This window comes from Eleutherodactylus coqui, chromosome 9 (genome assembly GCF_035609145.1).
Source record: "Eleutherodactylus coqui strain aEleCoq1 chromosome 9, aEleCoq1.hap1, whole genome shotgun sequence".
NCBI classification, from domain to species: Eukaryota; Metazoa; Chordata; class Amphibia; order Anura; family Eleutherodactylidae; genus Eleutherodactylus; species Eleutherodactylus coqui.
The window spans coordinates 63,401,409-63,428,663 of NC_089845.1; the positions used below are offsets into that span (position 1 = coordinate 63,401,409).

Below are 27,255 nucleotides of genomic sequence, written 5' to 3' on the forward strand. Positions count from 1 at the left end.
GATAGATAGAGAGATAGATATGAGATAGATATGAGATCGATAGATAGATAGATAGATATGAGATAGATAGATAGATATGAGAGATAGATAGATATGAGAGAGATAGATAGATAGATAGATATGAGATAGATAGATAGATAGATAGATAGATAGATAGATAGATATAAGATAGATAGATAGATATGAGATAGATAGATATGGGCTAGATAGATAGATATGAGATAGATAGATATGAGATAGATAGATAGAGAGATAGATAGATAGATAGATAGAGAGATAGATAGATAGATAGATAGATAGATAGATAGATAGATAGATAGATAGATAGATAGATAGATAGAGAGATAGATAGTCACCTGGGACACTTTTCTGACCTCCCAGGAGTCCCCTCTTTCCAGGAGCCTCCTGGAATTTCTGAAAGAGTTGGTAAGTGTGGTTTTAAAGTGGTTGTCTTACCAGGGCAACCGCATTCTATCGCCCATGGTCATAGTTAATCAGAGGGGAAGACTAAGAAAGGACCCCACTCATAGTCCATCCATGTATGACAGCCCCGGCCATACACGTGAGCGGCCGGTATGTAAAGCTATATTTCTATTTTCTGGAGATTTTAATATGATAGTAGTCAACATGACTTATGTGATATAAAAACCCCTAATGTTTGGTACATTTAGATCACAGCCAAATTTCTACTATTATTCATAAGCTCAGATTAGTCTAAAAATTGATTGCATAAGGCATTGCACTTACAGCCCTATGCTGTAGCTGTGTTTAATGCAATACTTTATTGTATTATGTGGACTGCTAATGTTCATGGAGCACAAATAGAGAGGGAATTAGATGGAATATCACTCAAAATCATGTTGTGAAGATTGTTAAGCAAATGTGAGCTGTGACCTAAAAATATATTCAGAGACATCAAAGTTTAGCCCACTTTTTAACATTATTACTTTATATGTTTGGCCTCTTTTTAAAATCCCATGTGAGAACCAGAAAACTCGTGTCATAGAAATTCAATTATGAATTCAAAATATGTAATATACTAATGAAGGAATATTGCCCAGGACATGAAAAGGTTACCTAAGACACAACCTTACTTCAATAGACCCCATAAATGAAATGGAAAAAGGGTTCCTCAAATATCCATAAAAGGTCATATTTTTGGGGATTCCCTTAACATTGCACAGGTGAAGTACTTATAGTCAGTGTGTCAAAAATTGTCACCGGCTATGGGATAGCCTCCAATCATGATGCTCTGAAGTCACCTGAGGAGTTGGACTGGTGTTGAGAACAATACAGCACCTTTATAGAAAATGATTCCTAATATTCTATTAAATATTATGGATGTAGCAAAAAAAAAAGAGGGTTTGGTGTGAAAATGTGAAAAAAACCCTTTTCATCTACATAAACAATTGCCATCGATTAGAAAGGGTAGTTTTATATTGATACTTGATTAACAGTAGTGAACCAAACAGTTGAACCCGGTTTTGGGTCGAACTCTGCTAGAAGTTTGGTTTAACACAAACTGAACCTCAGGTAACTTGTTCTAGCCGAACCCGCTAGAACTCTTCTATTTCCTTCTTTGTCTTTCTTCTTTTACTTTTTCCTGGAAGGAAAATAAGAAGGAAAGAGTTGATAAATATGGTTTTAAAACGTATACCTTCTTATTTTTCTGTTTTTCCTTCTTTTTTATCCTTCTTTTTCCTTCTTTCCCTTCTCTTTTGTTTCTTCATTATCTTTGCCTTAAAAATAGCTCAAAGTACTTAGATACATTCCTAGGTGATCTAAGAGTTTTATACAAGGTTTCTATGGCTCTTAGACAATGTTATACATCAGTTTTCGAGGTATTGGTAAACTTCCGCTTTGGTTCAAAATAATTTGGACCAAGCCAAACTTTTTGCCCGAATTTGGTGAACTTTTAAAAAGTTCACTAATCCGCAGCTTTATGAAAAGGGTCTATCCTATTCTTCAATCCAGTCACTGCTGTGGTATAGAGATGTCAGAGGCTTCTTCCTGGTGTCTCATATACAATATATCTGCATTGATTCTTCTGTGCTAAACCTAAATAAAATATTTCCATATAAGTGAACGGTCTTATTAATGCCGCCAACATGTCTCATTCTCACTTGGTGCTATGTCTCTTTTTCTTGCAGGGAGGAAGAGACAGCCGATCATCTTCCCCCATGGCTAGGCGCTGAAGCCTCCAAGACGTCTTCTCCAAATGATACACCTGCCACTGTAACCTGAAGTGCCATTACCAATAACATTACTACTCTGTATAACGCTTATAGACATATAAACAATCTGTCAGGTAGAGACCGAGAGCTGTGACTGCAGTAAAGTTGTGTTGCCAGTACCTGATAAACATATAGTTGATTAATAGGACGATGGAAACACAGTGATGGACTCTGCTGTCTATGTTCTAATCAACCATTAACACCGTCGCTAGGCCACTTAGGGCTTAGAAGACCCCAGATTTATTTTTGTTAGATTTCCTTTAGCATTGCACTGTTGATTGATATGAGATGCAATGCGTTGCCTGGCCAGACAACATAAGAGATAAATGAGAAGTTAACCAAAACTTATATCTTATGAGGATTTGTTCCGCTTTTTGCTGCTTTGGGTTTATTATATAATGGTGCTTTTTTTATTATTTTACTTTTTAATAACATCCATTCTCTCTCACATGCATGTTTTTCTTTCATACTAGGTAGAGACAGTAGTTCTTGAGGGTTGTTGGATTAAGGGCAATTCTAGCACGTGAGAAGGGTGCATGGTACAGACTCGAGGTGGAGGACAATAGATAAACCATTGGGAGTTTAGCTTTAAAGCTCTGTCCTTTGCCGTATTATGGGAGGAGAGAAATAGTGAGAGAGACTGGGTATTTCGGAAAGTCTAGGAATATCCTGGGTACTGTGCACACATACAGGTTAAACTGCTTCCTCTTGTCTCAACTCTGGCTTATATCCTTATCTATAGCCTAGAACAATTATGCAAGCATGGCAAAAAAAAGAGCAATTGATTCGTAACCTTCTGCAAATGTTACACTGGTGTATTAGTGCTGCCTTGCAGAATGATATTTAGTCTAACGAAAGTACTTAAAATTAGACAGTTAATAAATTATCATTAATGACCTTCCTATACCGAGGGCACTGGGAACCACAGATGCACCAAGCGGCTCTTCTGAATTGCACTGTTTTATTTTTCTCTTTATTAAGTAAAATGTACATTATATTGACCTTTATTTAATGAACTTTTCTCTTTTCCAGCATACATTTAATGGGGGAAGTTACACGATTCCCATGTTGCTATTTAAATGTAGCTTGTTCATTAGCGTCACAACTTAATATGTTTCAGTACTGTGTACTAATGTACTGCACCGTAGGTCATGGGGGACTTCAATATATACTAGAATATGTCTGGCAAAATCTAGACATCTCACCATGATCTTAGCCAGGACTTCTTTTATAGGTTTACACAGCAAAACAAATGAAAGTGAACATTATCCTTTTATGGTGTTATTAAAGTTATTGAAATAAAATAATCATATTAGAAATGAATGGATTTGTATGATCGTTATTGAAAGTAGGGGTGGGATTTAGGAAAAGACACTCAGACATGGGTCTTACATGTGACATATGTTAAATATCAAGATTTCTTTGTGGGATTCTTGACTTGTCTACTACACTGTTTAGGAGACTTAAAGAACCACTTTTTCTAGTACCTCTTCTTAAGTGCACTATAATATTGCATTTTGGACTGGTTGCTCATTGTCAGCACATCCACAGGTTACAGGTGCCCTTCCTAGACTTAGGGTACTTTCACATGGGACACATGTTGGGCTAAATCCCGACAGTCGTAATAGTGATTAGCACTCACTGAATGGAGGTGGGGCGCGACAGGATCTCTTCCACCCACCCGCCTCCATTCAGAGTAAACAGGCAGTTGTTCATAGATGAATGACTGCCTGTTTACATAGGCCAACAGTTGCTTGGTTTTTAGGTGAGCTGAAAACCGGACGACTCTGACAAGTGAGCGGTTTTTCCTAACTTGTCCTGTTGGGTCCTGTGTTTGCATGGGTCGATAGTTACCCATAATCGCTTGTTCTAGAAATTAATTCAATTAATTCAAGCAACGGTCGGTTTAGGTAAAAGTACAAATAGCTGCCCTGGAATGAGCATAGAATAAATCATAATTGGCTTATTCCCATTTGTATATATTTTATTCATTATTCCTAAATGTGCAGTGTCCGACTGGGGTGCCTGCGGCACAAGTAAAATTCATTTTGGTGGCCCACATCAAAATATTAACAGGCTGCCAATGCACAAATTCCCAACTACTGCATTCTCCATACACTTCAATAGAAAAGTGGCTGTGTTTGTGTGCAACCCTGTCTCTACTGAAGTATATGTGGAATGCAACAGGAGGAAACTGCTAAGCACCCCCTAGGTCAGCATCCCAGAGATGTAGTTTATGGCATATCCCATAAATGTGAGAGTACACATGGCCGCCACATCATGACCAGAAAGTGCGCTAATATGCAGTATTGATCACAAAATGGCACAGTATTCAAGTTGATTTCTAACAGCTGTGTGGTTTTGCAGGTGAGCAGCAATATTATCCACAAAACTGGGTGGACACTAGCAATCAATTTGAAAACTGTACCAAATTGCTGAAAAATTGCATGTCAGTATAGTTTTCATGTGTCCTCACCCTTAAGAAAGCGCCTCGTGAAATGTAATCTGTGGGGAAAATTACATTACCTAACAGGTCCTCAAGGTCTGCAGCTATCAGGGCATGCTGGGAGTTCTAGTTCCCTGTAGAGGAGAAAGGGATGACAGGAATTATAAATAAATGCATTCAATTACCTAGTAGGACATGCACACACTTTTTTTCAGTAGTTTGCTGTCTGGCTCTTGCCTTGGACTGTTTCTGTTCTGGACGCCTTCTCAATAGCCTGCTGCCTGACTCTTGCCTTGGACTAGAGGCCTTCTTAGCTCTCTAAGTCAGGCATATGTCCTTATCCAGCTCCAGGCCGCAGGGAGCAGCAAGAAGCTGCAAGATGATTGGTAATTAGGTCCTCTGCAGCATCGTCAAGAAGGCAGGCCCTGGAAGGAAGGATACCCTCCAGCTTCCTGATGCACCATGTCAGCGAGCCAAAGTATCTATACAAGCAGACAAACTATCCGGTTAATCATATGGACGTATGCTGCCCATCTGTGCCACTTGTGCAGGAGTTGGCAAGCTTGGAGCTTTTTACTAGCTCAGGGCCAACCAGGGAATTTACCAGTTCCACTGTAAGCCAGTCTGAGTCTGCCAATGTCTATATATTTACCCGTAGACAGTGATGTAGACCTCAAAGACATATGTACCATATAGAGGGCACATAAGTCAGCTATTGGCCCATAAAAAAGGGAGCTTAGGTTGACCTCAAGCCCATTAGGTGGTGTGGACCTGTGGACCTCTCTAGACACTGCAACATTAAAGAGGTATTCCTATCTTAGAATCTTATGGCTTATCAACAGGATGTATGATAACATTTTGGTCATGGGGGTCCGCCACTGAGATCCAACTGCTCATCCTAAGAACTAAAGGCCTGAGGTGAATATGGGTGTTTTATAGTTCCCAGCCCAGGAATTGGATGGGTAGCACTGCTTGGAGGGAAAAACTATAAACAAGCTGCAATGCCTTAGGGTACTTTTACACAGGCTGACTACGGACCCCAAAAAAGCTCAAACGATTTTGACCAAAAGTCATTCCATGTAAAAGTGAGACCCAACAGGATGCTGAGCGAGAAATTGCTCATTAGTCGCTCTGTCTCAGCTCACTAAAACAAAGAAACTAATGAGTGACTTTCTATTGTGCAAACAGGCCTGTTCACAATGAATGGAGGTGGGCGGCTAAAAGAATTCTCTGGTGCGCTCTGCCTTCATTCACTGAATGACTATGTGAAAGCACAGAAGTGATAAATGTCGGGTCGGCTGTCAAAAGCTTAAGTGCCCTACAGTCATCCTGTGTAAAGGCACCCTAACTAGCTCTGTGGCTCCTCCATTCTGAAGGCAATTAGACCACCACTAATCAAGAAGTACTGAGGTAACAATATACCATCATTTCTTATTGTAAACAGGAATGGGGAATGGTAATTTGTCCTACTGGACACATTCCCCGTGGGCCAGTAGGCAGTGGGTCACTGACCCCTGCTAAGATGCTGGGCCACAAGAAAAATCGCCATTCCATGCTGCGGCACATCTCACTCATTCTCTGCTCTTCTGCTACGTGGTGCTTTCCATCTTTATTCAGAGCAGCAGGTACGATCGGCACAATTGAGTCCATACTCCCTCCATTGGCTGCAGTGCATCAGGGGCCAGTAGACAAAGTGATGGTTCTGCATGGGGATGAAGTTTCCATGAGTGCAGATAGAAATTTGGGAAGCACTCTGCCCCCCCATATACCAGTGCTGCCACCTCGTTGAGCATGGAGCCACATTGTCCTCAAATAAATTTGTGACCCTTGTCTCACAACCCCTTTACAACCAAGGATGTCCATGTGTGCCTTTGGTCACTGAGGTTTATGAAGTGGGCTGAGCAGGTGTGGGCTGTGTAAAATAGCTGACACCCGCAGCAGCAGTGATCAGAGCTGATTGTGGCCATTTAATCATCAAAAAGTGGTATGTACCCCTATAATGGTAAACTACAGCTTTCTTCCCCCAAAAAACAAACCCTCACAGAGCCCCCTCAATGCAAAACTAAAAATATGAGTTCCAGATTATGCCAACAGAGAATAATTTTATTTTTTTGAAAAAAAATATTTATTGAAAGTAGTAAAACATTATAAAAACTATCTACATATCTAATCACCATAATCGTACTGAACCACTAAATAAAGTTAACAAGTTGTTTTTCTGCACAGTAAAAACTAAACCCAAAGAACAATGACACAATTCTATTTTTTTCATTTCGCTGCACCTAAAAACTTTGAAAAGTTGTTCAGTACATTATATAGTAACAAGCATACATAACATAGTATGCTAGGCTGAAAATATGGCACATTAGATGGTACCATTAAAAAATACAACTTGTCCCACAAAAAATATGCCCCCCATATAATTATGTCTGTGGGAGGCAAGGCAAATAAACAACAACGAATGAGAAGAGAAGTCGTTAATCATATTCTGTGCTGGGTCAGACATTGCACAGTTATAAACTCACTGTACTGTACATATATGCTCTCCTATAAGGGTCCGGTCAAAGGTCTACATTTTCTTTATGGACTTGAGTCTCAATTTAGGGGTCTGAATTTATTTGTGTTGCTTTAGAGGCTGGGGATAGCTGAAGAAACGAATGACCAAAGATATTCAAGCAGCAAATTTTGCAGCTGACAAGAAAAGTCATCATAGTGGTCAGTAAGGCTCCGTCTCACAGGCCCACACTCAGTAATAATTCCCCATATAGGCCTCTCTCAGTAATAATCCCCATATGGGCCCTTTTCAGTAATAATGCCCTATATACGTAGGCCCTTCTCAGTAATAATGCCCCATATAGGCCCTTCTCAGTAATAATGCCCATTATAGGCCCTTCTCAGTAATAATGCCCATTATAGGCCCTTCTCAGTAATAATGCCCATTATAGGCCCTTCTCAGTAATAATGCCAATTATAGCCCCTTCTCAGTAATAATTCCCCATATAGGCCTTCTCAGTAATAATGCCCCATATAGATCTTTCTCAGTAATAATTCCCCATATAGTCCCTTCTCAGTAATAATGCCCCATATACGTCGTTCTCATTAATAATGCCCCATATAGGCCCCTCTCAGTAATAATGCCCCATATAGGCCCCTCTCAGTAATAATCCCCATATAGGCCCTTCTCAGTAATAATTCCCCATATAGTCCCTTCTCAGTAATAATGCCCCATATACGTCGTTCTCAGTAATAATGCCCCATATAGGCCCCTCTCAGTAATAATTCCCCATATAGGCCCCTCTCAGTAATAATCCCCATATAGGCCCTTCTCAGTAATAATGCCCCATATAGGCCCCTCTCAGTAATAATGCCCCATATAGGCCCTTCTCAGTAATAATGCCCCATATAGGCCCCTCTCAGTAATAATCCCCATATAGGCCCTTTTCAGTAATAATGCCCCATATAGGCCCCTCTCAGTAATAATCCCCATATAGGCCCTTCTCAGTAATAATGCCCCATATCAGCCCCAGCACCCACTCAGTAACAGTACCGCACAGCATTGCCCTTTATAGGCTCCGCCCCCCCTCCATTCAGTGCCTGTTATATATACTAAAAAAAAAAATAAGTTCTATTCACCTGCTGTGCCTCTCCTCCTGCTCCCGACTATATAGGAGTAGTGACACAGCAGGTGAGTATAACTTTTTTTTTTACATTTTACCAGAAACTTAAAAAATTCCTCCCCTCTACCGGCCTCCAGGACCGGCCCACTGAGAAATTTCCCGGTGAGTTGTATGGCCAATCTGCCCCTAATCAACAGGTATTCAATAAGTCTGGAGCGGAGTCCAAGCTGGTCATACAAATGACAATAAAATCATTTGATCAGAATGTTCCTCTTTGTGTCTAGTACATCTTAAAATTCAAATAAAAAATAAGAAAAAAAAGTTACTTAGAACCAAATCAGAATGTACTTGTACCAAGTAAACACAAGGACCTACAACCCTTGAAGTAATAGATAGTGAATGTGCACATGTAGAGGCACACACAGCATTAGTCATGCAGGGAACAAATGAATCATCATGACTACAAACAGAAGCAATCAAGTAAGCCGTCACCAGTAACAAAATGTGGATGGAAAACACAACAAATGAGAAATGATATCACTGTAAGCAGAACACAAAGGTAAGTAAATCAGAAGGAGAATGACGCAACGAATGCAAATAAAGCAGAACTAGGTTGTCAAAGTAATCCATCATATTAACAAACTGTATCAATCAGGCAGATCGTGGCACTGATTGTCCATGAACGGAAAATCCCCAAATCTACCAAGCATTGAGGACAAGAAATACGATAATGCTCAGATTTCTTTCACAATACCTAATGCAAACTGCTATGATGTACTGAATATGTCATACGGAGACTCTGCGCCAAACCTGTGCTGGGGACATATGCAATTATTGTATGCCGTACAGTTTCATACTGCAAATCCTTAAAAAGAGTTTATTAAACTTATTTTTACTTTTCTGTCCCACTAGGGGACTTGAGGAAATAAATGCTAAACAGCCAGGATCAGAGTTAATTCTAATCCCAGCATCTACAGCTGGGTGTCAGCTGTGTTTTATGGTTGGTACCCACAATGTAGGGAAGTGTGCTGCTCATATTCATTGGGCAGGTGATAAAATAATCCTGAATATCACAAAATTCAATTGAGTTAGTCAGAACCGATTTTTGGTGAAAATCACGGTAAAATTAAATTTGCCTGTTGCAGAGGTCAGCGTGCAGCCAATCAGCAGCCGGGGTACCTTGCGGATGTCACCAAATGTGTCCTCCATCTTGAATATGGGCAGCAGTTTCATTGGACGCCTGCATTACATGACGTAGCCATATATAGCATCCAGCAGCCACTTTACAATGCAACACAGGACAGAGAAGCTGCATTACATTTATATGCCTATATAACACGTGTCTATTGCTAATAGTGACTGATATTCTATAGAGGATATATTGCTTGTATACCAGCAGCGAACATAAACAGGATTCTGTTGGAGGGAGCAAAGAAAGAAGCTGCATCATGTTTATATACCTATATGAAAAGTGGTACCGTGATTCCTTGAAAATAAGACACTGTCTTATATTAATTTTTGCCTCAAAAGAGGCACAGTGTCTTATTGTCAGGGGATGTCTTATAATACTTAGTACTCATAGCAGCCGGCGTTTGGGTCCCTTGCGCTGGCCTCTGTCGCTGCTGCAGGCTTCTCTGTCCACCGGCACGCCAACAGAGCAGTTCTTCCTGGTGGTTGGGCTTGAATACCCCGCCTCCAGCAAGCCAATACTCTGATTGATTAATTGAGCGCCACGTCAACCAATGAGAGCTGACGCTCAATTAACCAATCACAGCCATTCATTGAATGACATGATTGAATGGCTGTAATTAATTAATTAGGCGCCAGCTTTCATTGGCTGACATAGTGCTTGATTAACTAATCAGAGCATTAGCTTGCTGGAGCCAGGGTATTCAAGCCCTGCTACTAGGAACAGCTGCTATGTCAAAGTGCAGGAGTACACGGAAGCCTGCAGCAACGCTGCAGCCCAGTGCGAGGGACGCGCATGCTGGCTGCTAGGTGAATATTGTTTGTTTTTTTACATGTAGTATAGCTAGGGCTTATTTTCAGGGGGGGCTTATATTTTAAGAACCCCGCCCCGAAAATTAGGGTAGCGCTTATTATCGGGAAAACATATGTGAACGAAGAGAGCTCATCCAAAACTACTGGAGGGGTTAAAGAGGAACTGTTAGCTCTCTTGACATGTCTGGGTTGATCATTACTTATATTCCCCATGAAATGACAATTCTGAGTTTTTTTTCTTAGGGTCCTTTTTTTTTTACAAAATGGTTATCGTTTAAATAATCATTGAATCGTGCAAAGATGAATGATGATTGTACAGTGTCATCACGGCCAACGATTGAATGATGAACGTAATTCATTCAAAGGGGGAAATTTGCAAAATCACAGAACAGGACGGCCAAATTTACCAAACATATAAAAAGGACAAAGATCGGGAGACTGGACACTCACCTCCCAGTACAGGCAGAAGCCTCAAATACTCATTGGAGGAGCTTTAAATGGGTATATAGTGCTAACGAGCCAACCCAAGGAAGGAGCGGCTGAACAGTGCTACACCTGCATATAGATGGAAAATATATGCAAGGATGCCAGGCCAAACATGCACCGCCCAATGTATATTCAAAGCCTACGGATAAAGATGAAGAAGGCTGAGGAATGACAGAGAGCAAACCATGCTGGCACCGACACCCTGGGCTCCCCCAGTGCAAAAGGTCAGACCGCTTGTTGCAAAAGATGTTGATACAAAACCAGCATGCAATCAGCCCAAGCACAAATATGAGGGAGAGTTGCAAAACACTGACATAAAAGCCACTCATAAATATTCGTCAGTCGTTCCATGAAAGGCGATCTTCAGTAGTTTTCAAACCATTCCCAGAAATTCGCAGACTCCCCTGATAGACCGACGGTGTACTAAACGAGCTATGATGAAAAATGCTGAACAAGTGTAAATGCTTATCTGCGCGTGTAAACGGATGTCGCTTGAAAGCAAATGACTCATCCGCTTGTTCCAAAGATTAATTCCTCTGCATAAAAGGACCCTTAGGCCCAATGTTCCCCGGCGTATTATGAGCTGCAGTTCAAGCCACCCATATGGGCCTCTGCAGCTGAATTTAAGCATGCTGATTTGATTTGCAGACCTTTTGGTCCAGAAAACTAATCGCAGCATGCTCCGTTTTGCTGCGGTTCCTGAACGGACGGCTTCCATTGAAGTCAATGGAAGCCGTCCGATGCACGGCCCTCCTGCACCTGACACTGCGGACGGGCCACGGATTCAGCGGGAAAGCAGGAGATTTGAAAAAAAAAAACTCCACTGTGCACGTGTGGCGGTGCGCCGGCCGGCACATCCGCAGTGGAGAAGATAGAAGACCCGCACAGCCATGCAGAGGATCCAGATAGGTAAGTAGTGTCCTCGGCCATGGGCTGGGTGGGATTCCGCTGCGGACTCCCACCCATGGACATGAGGCCTAAGTGCTTGGAATTGTGTTAGTGTTCTGTTATTCCTCATAGAAATCTATGAACATATTGATAACTGGGTGTTACCATTCCTCTTGTCTAATGGGGGTCACCATTGATTGGACAATGACAGACTGTACAGGACCCCGCCCCCCCCCCCCCCTCAAGTGGTAATACTTAGTTTTCCATTTATTCATACATTTTTAAGAAGAATAACAGAGGAACCTCACACCAAGAGATGCTCCAGAATTGTTATTTCATGTGAAATACAAGTATTTACTCATACAGACAAATCATGAGAGGTGACCAATAGAGATGAGCTAGTATACTCGCTAAGGCAATTGCTCGAGCGAGCATTGTCCTCAGCGAGTACCTGTCAGCTCGAGAGAAAAGGTTCGGGTGCCGGTGCGGGGGAGCGGTGAGTAGCGGCAGTCAGCAGGGGGGGGCGGGGGGGAGAGAGGGAGAGAGAGATCCCCCCTCCGTTCCTTCCCGCTCTCCCCCGCAGCTCCCTGCGCACCACCGGCATCCGAACCTTGACTCTTGAGCGGGCAGGTACTCGCTAAGGGCAATACTCGCTCATCACTAGTGACGAACCCTCTTTTTAAGCATTACCAAAAGTAATAGAAGGGTCCTAATATAACAGCAGGTTTTATAGTGATATAGTATAATAACTCTTAGCACCAGTCCAACATACCTCTCCATGAAGGTAGAAGTCCACAAACGGATGTATCCATTTTGCCTTCTTTTAATGGAATTCATGTGCAAAAACTCAATAATTCTAGCATGTCTACTGTAGGGTGCACTCAAACGGGGCGGTTTGGATGTAGCAAAAAAAACACACCAAAAACAGCATTGGCAATACCTTGTGTGTTTTTGCTGATTCGGTTTGCCACATTTGCAGTAAACTACGGCAAAAACACTTGTTGGTTTGCCAATGCTGTTTTGGGTGCAGTTTGTACAGCATCCAAACCACCCAGTGTGAGTATAACCTAATTGTGCCAAGAATGTTCTTGTTCTAACCCAAGCTTTGGGTTTTCTGTTGTTTAACAACTATATTCTTGGGCCATTGTAACAATGCCGAAAAAGTACCAGAAATTTACAATGGGCATTTTTTTTACCAATTTGGAGATCCAGCCTCAATAAAGTCCTCGCTCGGTCTCTCCCCACCACTCTCTATAAGCTTTTTAGGCAATGAAAACGCTAAAACTTTTATTCCAGCATTTCTAGGGGATTATTTCGAATGAAGTGGCAATAACTGAAGGTTTGCTCTAATGTTATGCGTAGAATATATTTTCGGTACTTTCCAATAACAGCCATGATTTTCAGTCACGGCTGGATAACAAAGTACAATTTTTCATTTTCTGTTAGGAACTTCTTACTTTTCAGCTTTTATTTAATATAGTAACTTCTACATTTGAAATAATCCTTCTGGCAATAAAAGAAATTCATCATTCTTGGCAGCACATCCCAAAAAGTTAATGCTATGATAGAAATGTGTTAGAGCACCCAGTAGATCACAGCTGGCTGTGTATTGGTGAGCCTTGGTCTTCTTTTCTGCAAGTACTCTGCGGGTATACACATATACCACCATGTCTATAGTTGGGTTTCATGGCCTCAGCAATTCAATTAAAGTCTTATTATCTTCAGATCTGAACCAATACCAGTAACAAACTCGGCTGCCTGTCATATTACACACATGATAAGGCTAATCTTTCTGTACTTTTCAAGGATGCCTACTACGCTTGGGTAATCAAGGGATTTAATCACTGGTTGGAATACATAGGGAAACTGAAATCTTTTTTTAAGATTGGAATAGACAAAAGGAGGGGAAGCTCATCTCAACAGAAATTTTGATATCGTACTACTCTCCACACAATAAAGCCTCCCAGGACAGCTAAGTGACTAATTATTTTGTTTATTTTACTTATTTTCATTGCATTTTTTCTTGGAGACAGGGTGACCAAAAAAGTGCATTTCCAGTGTTCTTTATTTTTTTCTGACAATGTCCATCGTGCAGGGTAAGTAATGCGTTATTCTCATAGGTCGGACCTTTATGGACACGGTGATACCAAATATGTATTTTTGTTTTAGGATTTGGATTCTTTTATTATAAATATGGCAAAATCGGGGGGCAGTGATTTAAATTTTTATTCCTTTTTTTTCACAATTAGTAAAACTTTATCGATCCTGTTTTTACTTTTTTTTAGTGCCCCTAGGGGACCACAACTTGCAACGCTTTGATCTCTTCTGCAGTATGATGTAATGCCAAAGCATTACATCATACTGCAATCGGGCAGGCAGTCTTTCAAGCTACCACTCTTGGATGGCTTGGTAGGCATTCTTCCGTGACAGCCCTGGGGCCTTTCAGATGGCCCCTTCGACTGCCATGACACCCGCACAGCTCCCTGCGATCTCATTGCGGGAGGTCGTATAGGACCCCCAAACATTATTTGGAGGATTTAAATGCCGCTGTCAGAATTGACGGTGGCATTTAAAGGGTTAACTGCCCTGATGAGCCGCGCAGCTCATTGCAGCCCCGGGATCTCCCTTCATACACATCCTGCATCTGCAGGACGTAAAAGCATTATAGGGCCGTCATAAAGGGGTTAATTTTCTCCTGCCTCTCTGATCGCTCATTGAGTGTCTCATTCGTTGGCTGTTTTTCCTCTCCTCTTTCCATTGTTGTTGGTGTTCCTCAGGATTCAGTCCTTGGCTCTCTCATCTTCTCCATCTCCATGGCCTCTATTGAACAAACTATAAGTAGATTTGGGTTTTATTATCATCCCTATGCTGACAATACCCACTTTTATACTTCCTCCTATGACATCACACCTTCGATACTACAACACGCCAGTGATTGTCTGTCCGCTGTTTCCAACAATATGTTATCTTTCTTTCTAAAATTTAACCTCTCAAAAACTGAACTTCTTGTGTTTCCACCATAAACTGACCCAACCTGATGTCTTATCCCAGTTTATGGTACCACCATAACTCCTTGGCAGCACACTCACTGTCTTGGGGTCATAACCTTTCCGTCACTCCCCATATTCAGTCACTTGCTCGCTGATATCACCCACGGCTCAGAAACATTTCCCGAATTGGCCCTTTCTTCACTATGGAGAAATCAAAAACTCTTAGTATTGCCCTTATCCATTCTCAGCTTGATTACTGCAACTCTCTACTTCAGGCTTCCCCTCGCTAAACTCTCTCCAATTTATCCTGAAACCAGCAGCCAAGCTTTTTTCTTGTCATGCCGCTACATTGATGCCTCCATCTTGTGCCACTCACTGCACTGGCTGCCCGTCAAATATAGAATACAATCTCATTAGAGATGAGCGAGCACCAAAATGCTCGGGTGCTCGTTACTCGAGACGAACTTTTCGCGATGCTCGAGGGTTCATTTCGAGTAACGAACCCCATTGAAGTCAATGGGCGACCCGAGCATTTTTGTATATCGCCAATGCTCGCTAAGGTTTTCATTTGTGAAAATCTGGGCAATTCAAGAAAGTGATGGGAACGACACAGAAATGGATAGGGCAGGCGAGGGGCTACATGTTGGGCTGCATCTCAAGTTCCCAGGTCCCACTATTAAGCCACAATAGCGGCAAGAGTGCCCCTCCTCCCAACAATTTTTACTTCTGAAAAACCCGCATTAGCAAGGCATACCTTAGCTAAGCACTACACTACCTCCAACAAAGCACAATCACTGCCTGCATGACACTCCGCTGCCACTTCTCCTGGGTAACATGCTGCCCAACCCCCCCCCCCCCCGCACGACCCAGTGTCCACAGCGCACACCAAAGTGTCCCTGCGCAGCCTTCAGCTGCCCTCATGCCACACGCTGGCCTCATAGCCACACCACCCTCATGTCTATTTATAAGTGTGTCTGCCATGAGGAGGAACCGGAGGCACACACTGCAGAGGGTTGGCACGGCCAGGCAGTGACCCTCTTTAAAAGGGACAGGGCGATAGCCCACAATGCTGTACAGAAGCAATGAGAAATCCAATCCTGTGCCACCTCCATCAGGAGCTGCACACGTGGGCATAGCAATGGGGAACCCATGTGCCACACACTATTCATTCTGTCAAGGGGTCTGCATGCCCCAGTCAGACCGGGGTTTTTTATAAATAGTCACAGGCAGGTACAACTCCGCAATGGGAATTCCGTGTGCACTCACAGCATGGGTGGCTCCCTGGAACCCACCGGCTGTACATAAATGTATCCCATTGCAGTGCCCTGGACAGCAGAGCTAACGTCAGATTAAATGCAGGTGGGCTTCGGCCCACACTGCATGCCCCAGTCACGCTGGGGTTTTTTATAAGTAGACACAGGCAGGTACAACTCCCTATTGTGAAGTCCCTGTGGACCCACAGCATGGGTGGCTCCCTGGAACCCACCGGCAGTACATAAATATATCCCATTGCATTGCCCATCACAGCTGAGGTAACGTCAGGTTTAATGCAGGTGGGCTTCGGCCCACACTGCATGCCCCAGTCAGACTGGGGTTCTTTAGAAGTGGACACATGCAGTTACAACTCCGTGTGGACCGACAGCATGGGTGGGTCCCAGGAAGCCACCGGCGGTACATAAATATATCCCATTGCATTGCCCATCACAGCTGAGGTAACGTCCGATTAAATGCAGGTGGTCTTCGGCCCACACTGCATGCCCCAGTCTGACCGGGGTTTTTAATACATAGACACTGGCAGGTACAAATCCCTAATGTGAAGTCCCTGTGGACCCACAGCATGGGTGGCTCCCTGGAACCCATCGGCGGTACATAAATGTATCCCATTGCAGTGCCCTGCTCAGGAGAGCTAACGTCACATACAATATAGGTGTGCTTCGGCCCACAGTGCATGCCCCAGTCAGACTGGTAATATGTACCTTAACAGTAATCGCGTTGGTGGGAATGTGGTGGCGACTGCGGACCTAGTGGTGCGGTTTTATTTAGTTGGTTTTCGGAATGTGGCCAGGATTAAGTGGACCGTGGCGGGGGGATGGTGGGGGGGCTCTCTTGTGTCGGTAAAGGTGAAATTCTTGGACTGCCACCAGACGGACCAATGCAAAGGTATTTGCCAAGAATGTTTTCATTGTTGGAGGAGGAGGGGGATGTTTTTGAGGCACTACGTGTCCTCTCCACGTGTCTGTGGTTATATGCACCTTAACAGTAACCGCGTTGGTGGGAAATGGCCTGGCCACCATCATATCTTTGGGAAGCCTCCGTTTCCACACCCCAGTGATATAGCATTAGCAGCGGTATAGGCAGAGCCCAGAATTAGTAACATTTCAGCGGTAGCATTAGGGACAGGCCCCAGTAACATATCACTAGCAGCATTATAGGGGGAGCACAGTATTAGTTCCATTTCAGTAGTAGTAGCAGTCCAGACAGGCCCCAGTAACAATTCTGAAGCAGCAGTATAGGGGGAGCACAGTATTAGTTCCATTTCAGTAGTAGTAGCAGTCAAGACAGGCCACAGTAACATTCCCGTTGCAGCAGTTTAGGGAGATAACAGTCTCTTTCACATTTCAGTAGTTGCAGTATAGACAAGGCCCCAGTTACATTTATGTTTATGTAGCAAAAGTGTAGGCCAACCCCACACACCTTGCTGTACCATGAGTGCAGGCGGAGCCCATAAGAATTACTAGGATTACACTGTAGGCGAGGGCCCCAAAAAATTGGTGTACCAACAGTACTAATGTACCTCAGAAAAATTGCCCATGCCCAATCAAGAGGGCAGGTGAAACCCATTAATCGCTTTGGTTAATGTGGCTTAATTTGTAACTAGGCCTGTAGGCAGCCCAGTTAAAATAAAAATTGGTTCAGGTGCAAGTTTCAACGCTTTAATGAGCATTGAAACGTATAAACATTGTTTACAAAAGTCATATGACTGAGCCTTGTGGGCCTAAGAAAAATTGCCCGTTCGGCGTGATTATGTGAGGTTTCAGGAGGAGGAGCAGGAGGAGGAGGATGAATATAATACACAGATTGATGAAGCTAAAAGGTCCCCGTTTTTGATTGTGATAGAGAACGATGCTTCCATCCGCGGGTGCAGCCTACGTATTGTTTGGGTATCGCTGCTTTCCGCTGGTGGAGAAGAGAAGTCTGGGGAAATCCAGGCTTTGTTCATCTTTATGAGTGTAAGCCTGTCGGCACTGTCGGTTGACAGGCGGGTACGCTTATCCGTGATGATTCCCCCAGCCGCACTAAACACCCTCTCTGACAAGATGCTAGCCGCAGGACAAGCAAGCACCTCAAGGGCATACAGCGCAAGTTTAGGCCACGTGTCCAGCTTCGACACTCAGTAGTTGTAGGGGGCAGAGGCGTCACGGAGGACGGTCGTGCGATCGGCTACGTACTCCCTCGCCATCCTTTTACAGTGCACCCGCTGACTCAGCCTTGACTGGGGAGCGGTGACACAGTCTTGCTGGGAAGCCATAAAGCTGGCAAAGGCCTTGAAGAGTGTTCCCCTGCCTGCGCTGTACATGCTGCCTGATCTCCGCGCCTCCCCTGCTACCTGGCCCTCGGAACTGCGCCTTCTGCCACTAGCGCTGTCAGATGGGAATTTTACCATCAGTTTGTCCGCCAGGGTCCTGTGGTATAGCATCACTCTCGAACCCCTTTCCTCTTCGGGTATGAGGGTGGAAAGGTTCTCCTTATACCGTGGGTCGAGCAGTGTGTACACCCAGTAATCCATAGTGGCCAGAATGCGTGTAACGCGAGGGTCACGAGAAAGGCATCCTAACATGAAGTCCGCCATGTGTGCCAGGGTACCTGTATGCAACACATGGCTGTCCTCACTAGGAAGATCACTTTCAGGATCCTCCTCCTCCTCCTCAGGCCATACACGCTGAAAGGATGACAGGCAAGCAGCATGGGTACCCTCCGCAGTGGGCCAAGCTATCTCTTCCCCCTCCTCCTCCTCCTCCTCAACGCGCTGAGATTTAGACATGAGGGTGCTCTGACTATCCAGCGACATACTGTCTTCCCCTGCCTCCGTTTCCGAGCGCAAAGCGTCTGCCTTTATGCTTTGCAGGGAACTTCTCAAGATGCATAGCAGAGGAATGGTGACGCTAATGATTGCAGCATCGCTGCTCACCATCTGGGTAGACTCCTCAAAGTTTCCAAGGACCTGGCAGATGTCTGCCAACCAGGCCCACTCTTCTGTAAAGAATTGAGGAGGCTGACTCCCACTACGCCGCCCATGTTGGAGTTGGTATTCCACTATAGCTCTACGCTGCTCATAGAGCCTGGCCAACATGTAGAGTGTAGAGTTCCACCATGTGGGCACGTCGCACAGCAGTCGGTGCACTGGCAGATTAAACCGATGTTGCAGGGTCCGCAGGGTGGCAGCGTCCGTCTTGGACTTGCAGAAATGTGCGCTGAGCCGGCGCACCTTTCCGAGCAGGTCTGACAAGCGTGGGTAGCTTTTCAGAAAGCGCTGAACCACCAAATTAAAGATGTGGGCCAGGCATGGCACGTGCGTGAGGCTGCCGAGCTGCAGAGCCGCCACCAGGTTACGGCCGTTGTCACACACGACCATGCCCAGTTGGAGGCTGAGTGGCGAAAGCCAGCGGTCGGTCTGCTCTGTCAGACCCTGCAGCAGTTCGTGGGCCGTGTGCCTCTTCTCTCTTAAGCTGAGTAGTTTCAGCACGGCCTACTGGCGCTTGCCCACCGCTGTGCTGCCACGCCGCGCGACACCGACTGATGGCGACGTGCTGCTGCTGACACATCTTGATTGTGAGATAGAGGTTGCGTAGGAGGAGGAGGAGGGTGGTTTAGTGGAGGAAGCATACACCACCGCAGATACCAGCACCGAGCTGGGGCCCGAAATTCTGGGGGTGGGTAGGACGTGAGCGGTCCCAGGCTCTGACTCGGTCCCAGCCTCCACTAAATTCACCCAATGTGCCGTCAGGGAGATATAGTGGCCCTGCCCGCCTGTGCTTGTCCACGTGTCCATTGTTAAGTGGACCTTGGCAGTAACCGCGTTGGTGAGGGCGCGTACAATGTTGCGGGAGACGTGGTCGTGCAGGGCTGGGACGGCACATCGGGAAAAGTAGTGGCGACTGGGAGCCGAGTAGCACGGGGCTGCCGCCGCCATCATGTTTTTGAAAGCCTCCGTTTCCACAAGCCTATACGGCAGCATCTCCAGGCTGATCAATTTGGCTATGTGCACGTTTAACGCTTTAGCGTGCGGGTGCGTGGCGGCGTACTTGCGCACAAACAGTTGCGCTAGCGACGGCTGGACGCTGCGCTGAGAGACATTGCTGGATGGGGCCGAGGACAGCGGAGGTGAGGGTGTGGGTGCAGGCCGGGAGACGGTCATGCCTGTGTCCTGAGAGGGGGAGTTGGATCTCAGTGGCAGGTTGGGGCACAGGGGGAGAGGCAGTGGTGCAAACCGGAGGTGGTGAACGGCCTTCGTCCCACCTTGTGGGGTGCTTGGCCATCAGATGACTGCGCATGCTGGTGGTGGTGAGGCTGGTACTGGTGGCTCCCCGGCTGATCTTGGTGCGACAAACCTTGCACACCACAGTTCGTCAGTCGTCTGGACTCTCAGTGAAAAACTGCCAGACCTTTGAGCACCTCGGCGTCTGCAGGGTGGCATGATGCGAGGGGGCACTTTGGGAAACAGTTGGTGGATTATTCGTTCTGGCCCTGCCTCTACCCCTGGCCACCGCACTGCCTCTTCCAACCTGCCCTGCTGCTGCACTTGCCTCCCCCTCTGAAGACCTGTCCTCAGTAGGCTTAGCAAACCAGGTGGGGTCAGTCACCTCATCGTCCAGCTGCTCTTCCTCTGAATCCTCTGTGCACTCCTCCCTCGGACTTACTGCAATTACTACTACCTGAGTGATAGACAACTGTGTCTCATCGTCATCGTCCTCCTCACCCACTGAAAGCTCTTGAGACAGTTGCCGGAAGTCCCCAGCCTCATCCCCCGGACCGCAGGAACTTTCCAAAGGTTGGGCATTGGTCACGACAAACTCCTCCGGTGGGGGAGGAACCATTGCTGCCCAATCTCGGCAGTGGCCCGAGAACAGTTCCTGGGAGCTTGCCTGCTCCTCAGAATGTGTCATTGTAATGGAGAGAGGAGGCTGGGAGGAAGGAGGAGCAGCAGCCAGAGGATTCAGAATTGCAGCAGTGGACGGCGTAGAAGTCTGGGTGGTCGATAGATTGCTGGATGCACTTTCTGCCATCCACGACAGGACCTGCTCACACTGCTCATTTTCTAATAAAGGTCTACCGCGTGGACCCATTAATTGCGAGATGAATCTGGGAACCCCTGAAACTTGCCTCTCTCCTAATCCCGCAGCAGTTGGCTGCGATACACCTGGATCAGGAGCTCGGCCTGTGCCCACACCCTGACTTGGGCCTCCGTGTCCTCGCCCGCGTCCACGTCCTCTAGGCCTACCCCTACCCCTCAGCATGGTGTATTACGAGTAGAGCAGAAACAGAACGCTGTAATTAAATGTGCCGCTTATTGGCCTGTGGTTGGAGGCTGACTTCGCTTACGGAACGCACAGCAGAGCCAGGAAACAATTTTGTGCACGACTGTAGTGAGACGTAGGTGCGTATCACTCAGCTAGTGGAATTCACAGCGCAGAAGCAGTCAAGTCGCCAAAAGGCAGTGGTACGCCTTAAGTATTTGGCTTCCCTTTTTTTAAATGGTGAGCTAAAGCAGCAGACAGATACTGTATGCAGCGTATATTATGTTTACTGTTTCCCTCTAGCGCTATCACGGCGGTGATGTAACGGGCACAGCAGAGCCAGGAAACAATTTTGCGCAAGCCTGCTGTAACGCTTAGCTGCGTATTAATTAGGACTACTACCCCCAGCAGACACGCAGTACACTGAAGACGATCACAGGCAGCCCAAATATAGTATTTTTCCCCAATTTTTTGAAAAAGCCCACTGCCTATATAGATAGTATATCTCTTTCACCTTTCCCACTGTCCCTGCCTCACCAGTACTGCCCCTATACTGAGTAAAATGACTGCAGACTGAGGACACAATGGTCTGCACGCCCGATATACCAAAAAAAAATTGTGCAACACTGCTAAAAGCAGCCTCAACAGTACTGCACATGGTCAGATGTGGCCCTAAGAAGGAACGTTAGGGTTCTTCAAGCCTAAAATAACACCTAACACTGTCCCTATAGCAGCAGCAGCACTGTCCCTGATCTCTGTCAGAATGCATGTGTGGTGAGCCGCGGGCGGGGCAGATTTTAATACTCGGGTGACACCTGATCTCCCCAGCCACTCACTGCAGGGGGGTGGTATAGGGCTGGAACATCACAGGAGGAAGTTGTAATGCCTTCCATGTCTTTCTATTGGCCTTTCTATTGGCCGCTAATGTCTCAGAGATGAAAGTGAAAGTAACTCGAACATCACGTGGTGCTCGTCTCGAGTAACGAGCATCTTGAACACCCTAATACTCGAACGAGCATCAAGCTCGAATGAGTACGCTCGCTCATCTCTAAATCTCATCACTCTCACCCAATAAGGCCTTCCACAATGTTGCACCACCCTATACTGACTCCCTCCTCTCTGTCTACCACCCTAACCGTTGCCTCCGCTCTGCTAATGAACTTAGATTAAATTCCTCTAATCTGGACCACCCACTCCTGCCTCCGAGATCATTCCCAAGCTGCACCAGCTTCCTAGAATGTGCTACCCCAGGATATCAGGTTAATTCTGAACACACAGTTTTAAGCATACTCTAAAAGCAGTTTCTAAGGGAGGTTTATAAAATTCCCTAATCTAAACCCTTCTCTTTCTACCCTGGCTCTACACCTCCACTTGGAAACCTGATCCTCTTCTTCCCACTGCATCCCCCACACACCGCATTGCACTTCTCAACACGGCGGGTGATCGACTTCCACAGCTTTATGTAGGTATATATGTATAGTATCCTATGTGTGAATTTCCTTATAGTCTGTAAGCTCTTGTGAGCAGGGCCCTAACCACTATTGTTCCGATTTGAATCAGTTTAAGGGCTCATTCACAGGGGCGTATAAGTATAGAAATATACATAGTGACAAATTAAAAACAAATTACGAAAGAATTAAAAAAAATGTTTAATATAAAAATTAGGGCTCATGCCCACGGGCATATGCGAAAACACTGTTAGTCTCCCCACAGCATTTTACCCATTTTGTGACCATACACTCTGCCGGCAGAGACCGCGTGTAGCTGCGTATGGCACTGCACATGAACCACATATCATGCACATATGGACATGCGCAGTGTGACTTTTTTGAAAAAATGTTTTCTGTATGGACAGTGTATCATTCGCAGTGCATACAAGTGTAAGAGCTCATGAGCATACGTACACAGAGAAATAGCGCATGCTATGATTGATTTATTTTGTGTATCGTTGCACACACACATATTCACGCACACATACAACGCACACACATATACGCACATACACACACACTACACAGCCAGTGTATGGAGTGTCCGGGAAGCCCCTGCATAACTTCTGGGCCGGAGCACAGCCGGGAGGGACAGGGTTGTATATACTGTACTGCCGGTACATACTGGCCTCAATTGTGACAGCTCCTCCACCGAGAGAGAGTTAGATATAAAGATATAGATAGAGGATATAAAGATATAGATAGAGAGATAGATATAGACAGAGAGACTATCTCTTTCTTTCGGCATTGATAGAGAGAGTGAAGCCTTGCTCAGATAGAGAGAGATGAACAAAAAGAGAGACAAACAAACAGAGAGAGACAAGCAGAGAGACAGAGACTGACAGAAAGAGACAGACAGAGAGAGACAAACAGAGAGACAGAGAGAGAGAGACAGACGGACAGAGAGAGACAGACAGAGAGACACCTGTAGGCTTTTTTTATATTAGATATCTGCTTCAAATACAAAGTGACACTCTAAATAATCACCTAACCCAGCGGATTTACAGCCATTTTTCCAAACATTTTATGTTCGGGTAGAGAACATCAGGTCAAGCTAGTAAATTTAAACAATGGGTCCTTTTCAGATGACACATTCCCTTTACAACCTGTCTGCTATTCACCATAGTAAATGAAGCTTAGATAAGCACTTTCAATAAAAGCTCTATAAATAGAAAGTACAAGAAAATAAGAAAATTTCCAACATCTATTAAGAAAAAAAAACAACTCTCCACTTCTGAGCCACTTCTTCTCCTCTTCCTGCACTGATCATTTAGCCTGAATTTACTGCAAAATTCCTCTTAAAGGGGTTGTCCCACGCCGAAACGGGTTTTTTTTTTTTCAATAGCCCCCCCGTTCGGCGCGAGACAACCCCGATGCAGGGATAAAAAAAAAAAACGGGTAGTACTTACCCGAATCCCCGTGCTCCGGTGACTTCTTACTTACCTTGTGAAGATGGCCACCGGGATCTTCACCCTCGGTGGACCGCAGGTCTTCTGTGCGTTCCATTGCCGATTCCAGCCTCCTGATTGGCTGGAATCGGCACACGTGACGGGGCGAAGCTACGAGGAGCAGCTCTCCAGCACGAGCGCCCCATTCAACACAGAGAAGACCGGACTGCGCAAGCGCGTCTAATCGGGAGATTAGACGCTGAAAATTAGACGGCACCATGGAGACGAGGATGCTAGCAACGGAACAGGTAAGTGAATAACTTCTGTATGGCTCATAATTAATGCACAATGTACATTACAAAGTGCATTAATATGGCCATACAGAAGTGTATACCCCAACTGTGTTTCGCGGGACAACCCCTTTAAGGGATGAGATGTATTATTAGCTCACTGATGGCTCCAGTTACATGCCGCCCATATGTAATGGCGCCAATGGGTGGTGTGGTATCGGTGCAACATTGCAGCAGACTATCTAAGGACATGGTGTTGGTAGTGGGATTGTTTCTGGGACAACAACAGATAGGGCTTACATATTTTGACTCTTTTAGTTTATAAGTTTGCCAAAACTGACTATTGTGTGCCTTCTGCGGGAAAAAGGGTAAGATGAGGTTGTGGGAAAGGGGAATGGTTTCTGTTCTTCCCATGAAAGTTAGGAAAGTTATGGAAACAGCTCACTAAGCTATTACACTTATGGAAGTCATGGAAGTTAGGGAGAGCTGCTTAGCTGTTTTCATTACTCCCATGGAAGTTAGGAAAGTTCCAAAAACAGCCCACTAGTCTGTTTTGCTGTTTCCGTAACTCCCATAGAAGTTAGGGGAACAGCTTATTGGTATGTTACACAGTTTCCATGACTGTCATAGAACTTATGACCTTTCTGTGGGTTTTTAGTGGGTTGGGACAAAAGTGGCATAATTTGTCCTTTTTCTGTTTTTTTTTTGCATGCGAGAAAAATGGATGACACATGGAAGGAAAAACGTGACACATGCAATGCATGCCTGAATAGCCCTATTGATATGGACAGCCCATGGACAACATAATCACCTATGTGAAGAAAGAAAAAGTGGCCGTTGTTTCAGATGTGATACTGAAATGTGAGTTTATCTATTGTTTATTTATTACATAACTAGATACCAGGAAGGAGAGAATTGGAGATTTCTGGTGAAGATGAGTGTCAGGCTGAGGCTGAAGGTTTTGAGACTTTAATTGGAAGCACATAGTCAGCTGCGTGGTTTACTATGCTTAAAGAGGCATTCACTTTTCAGGCAACTTCTACTCATCTACTACTCTGCATGTCTCATCAATCTTGTAATATACTTTTTATTAACACTTTTTTTTACCACTGTAAATCAAAGCTGAAGTGGCTGCCACTAGGGGTCTCCCTTCCAGCCCCTCTGCAATCCATTGCCTGTTGCTAGCTGTTGAGCTTCTCTAGTTACTGGAACACTGGGATGCTCTGTTAGCTGTGGGGGAGGGACTAATTTACATACTACTCCCTGCACTCACAGGCTGACAGGTCTGCAGTCTGTACAATCTCTGCCCCTCCTGCTGTGTGTGCACATTATGTTGGGTTTACTAACCATTTGACAAGAATGTCTCTGAATGCCAGAATTCTCCTGGTAAAGCTGAGGGGAGGGCATTTACATACTGTCTCCCTGTCAATTGGACAAGAGACAGAGAGATTCATCATGGGAAGTAAAGGAAAGGAAGTACAAGACAGTGAACTACTAGCATAATAGTAGGCTTGCTACACCTATCTTGCATGAAAGTAGATTGCAAACAGCGGGACAACAGAAAAATGGGGAAGAGCACGTGAAAATCAGAACCTACAGACATGAAACATGGAGCAGACAGCAGCAAATGAGAGGGTGAGGAGTACTGTTATATTTTAGGCAACTTGTTGAAACCTCAGGTACATTTTAAACATTAAAATGCCAGTGTGGTTTGCTTTGTATTGTAATAGTATAAGTTATACATTAGATATGATAAAAGCTTACCCCATAAAGGCTTTTCTCATTTTTCCTCTCCTAAAAATGATAAAACATCTATAAAACCTTAATAAACATAAATTTGAAAAAAAAAAGGGCTAAAACTTACATTTGGGATTTGGAACAGGCCGCAGCTCTTTCTTGGTCCATGCAGAACAAGACACATCTGTATAACTGAGCTGTTGAAGACAATAGGAAAGGGAGAAGAAAAAAAGAAACCTATATCTGAGCATGACACAAAACAGATCAAAAACTAATCCCAGACTTCCCATAAGACGTTGTGATAAACAAACAATAAGAAATCTGAGGCTGTGGATCAATCAAGAGCTCGCAGTAGTTCTCTTGGAATCACAGCACAGAAAATAATTGTCAGGAGATCAGACAAACAAGCAGACCCTGGCGAGCAACACATAACTATTTGTATCTTCCAAGAATACAGCAATGATATAGAAAGACTGAGCCAAATCCTCAAAGGAACCAAGCTGAAAAACAAAGCAATATTACTTATCCTGCACCTTAACCATTTAGAGACTTAAGGCCCTTTTACACGCAACAATTAACATTAAAGAAAAATCATTGGATCATGCAAATGTGAACGATGATTGTTAAGGGTAAACAAGGCCAACGATTGAATGAAAATTCATTCACTTCTCGTTCGTCATTTTCTTTTATGCAGGCATAAAACTAATCGCTCCCTTTTCCGCATGTCATTGACTGAATGTTTAGTCATTCACAGCTACTGTGAATGTGGACAACCGACCGATATACGGATGCCATTCCGAATGAAATTGGGAATGATTTATCTGCCTGTATAAACAGGTTGCATGAGCGAACTCTGTCATCGTTCGCTCGTGCGAATACTTTATTGCTCTGTGTAACAGGAGTTTCGCGCACCATATAGTGTATAAATTCACAGCTCATCAGATAACCTATGAGGTTTTTCACACTTTACACAAGATACATGGAAAAACATGGGCTGCCGAAGCAATGGTAAATGATGCAGTGGAATATTCCTGCACATAATATCCCAAGACAAGTAAAGAAGGCAACTTGCCCACTGGCTCACATTGCCTGGGCCTCAGGGCCCTTTTACATGGAACCATTATTGTTCAATTTATTGCTGGATCACGTGAAACTGAACGCTAATCATTCAGT

The 27,255-nt window shown here is 44.7% G+C and overlaps 1 protein-coding gene and 1 long non-coding RNA gene across 4 annotated transcripts in view; one reads left to right on the top strand and one right to left on the bottom strand.

Annotated features, from left to right (window-relative positions):
• MBP (myelin basic protein) overlaps positions 1-3,557 on the top strand; it is a 183,434-nt gene extending 179,877 nt beyond the window's left edge. For all 3 annotated transcript variants that reach the window (XM_066579476.1, XM_066579475.1, XM_066579474.1), the window contains exon 9: positions 2,151-3,557. In XM_066579476.1, the coding sequence (XP_066435573.1) occupies positions 2,151-2,195 (45 nt within the window). In that variant the 3' untranslated portion in view covers positions 2,196-3,557. The remainder of the gene's footprint in view (positions 1-2,150) is intronic.
• LOC136579137 (uncharacterized) lies at positions 1,378-26,279 on the bottom strand. Its single transcript, XR_010786709.1, has 4 exons — positions 26,210-26,279; positions 26,110-26,139; positions 4,761-4,814; positions 1,378-1,603 (listed from the first exon to the last, which is right to left on the bottom strand). It is a non-coding gene; the product is annotated as an uncharacterized lncRNA (long non-coding RNA).
• Between the last annotated feature and the right edge of the window lie 976 nt (positions 26,280-27,255).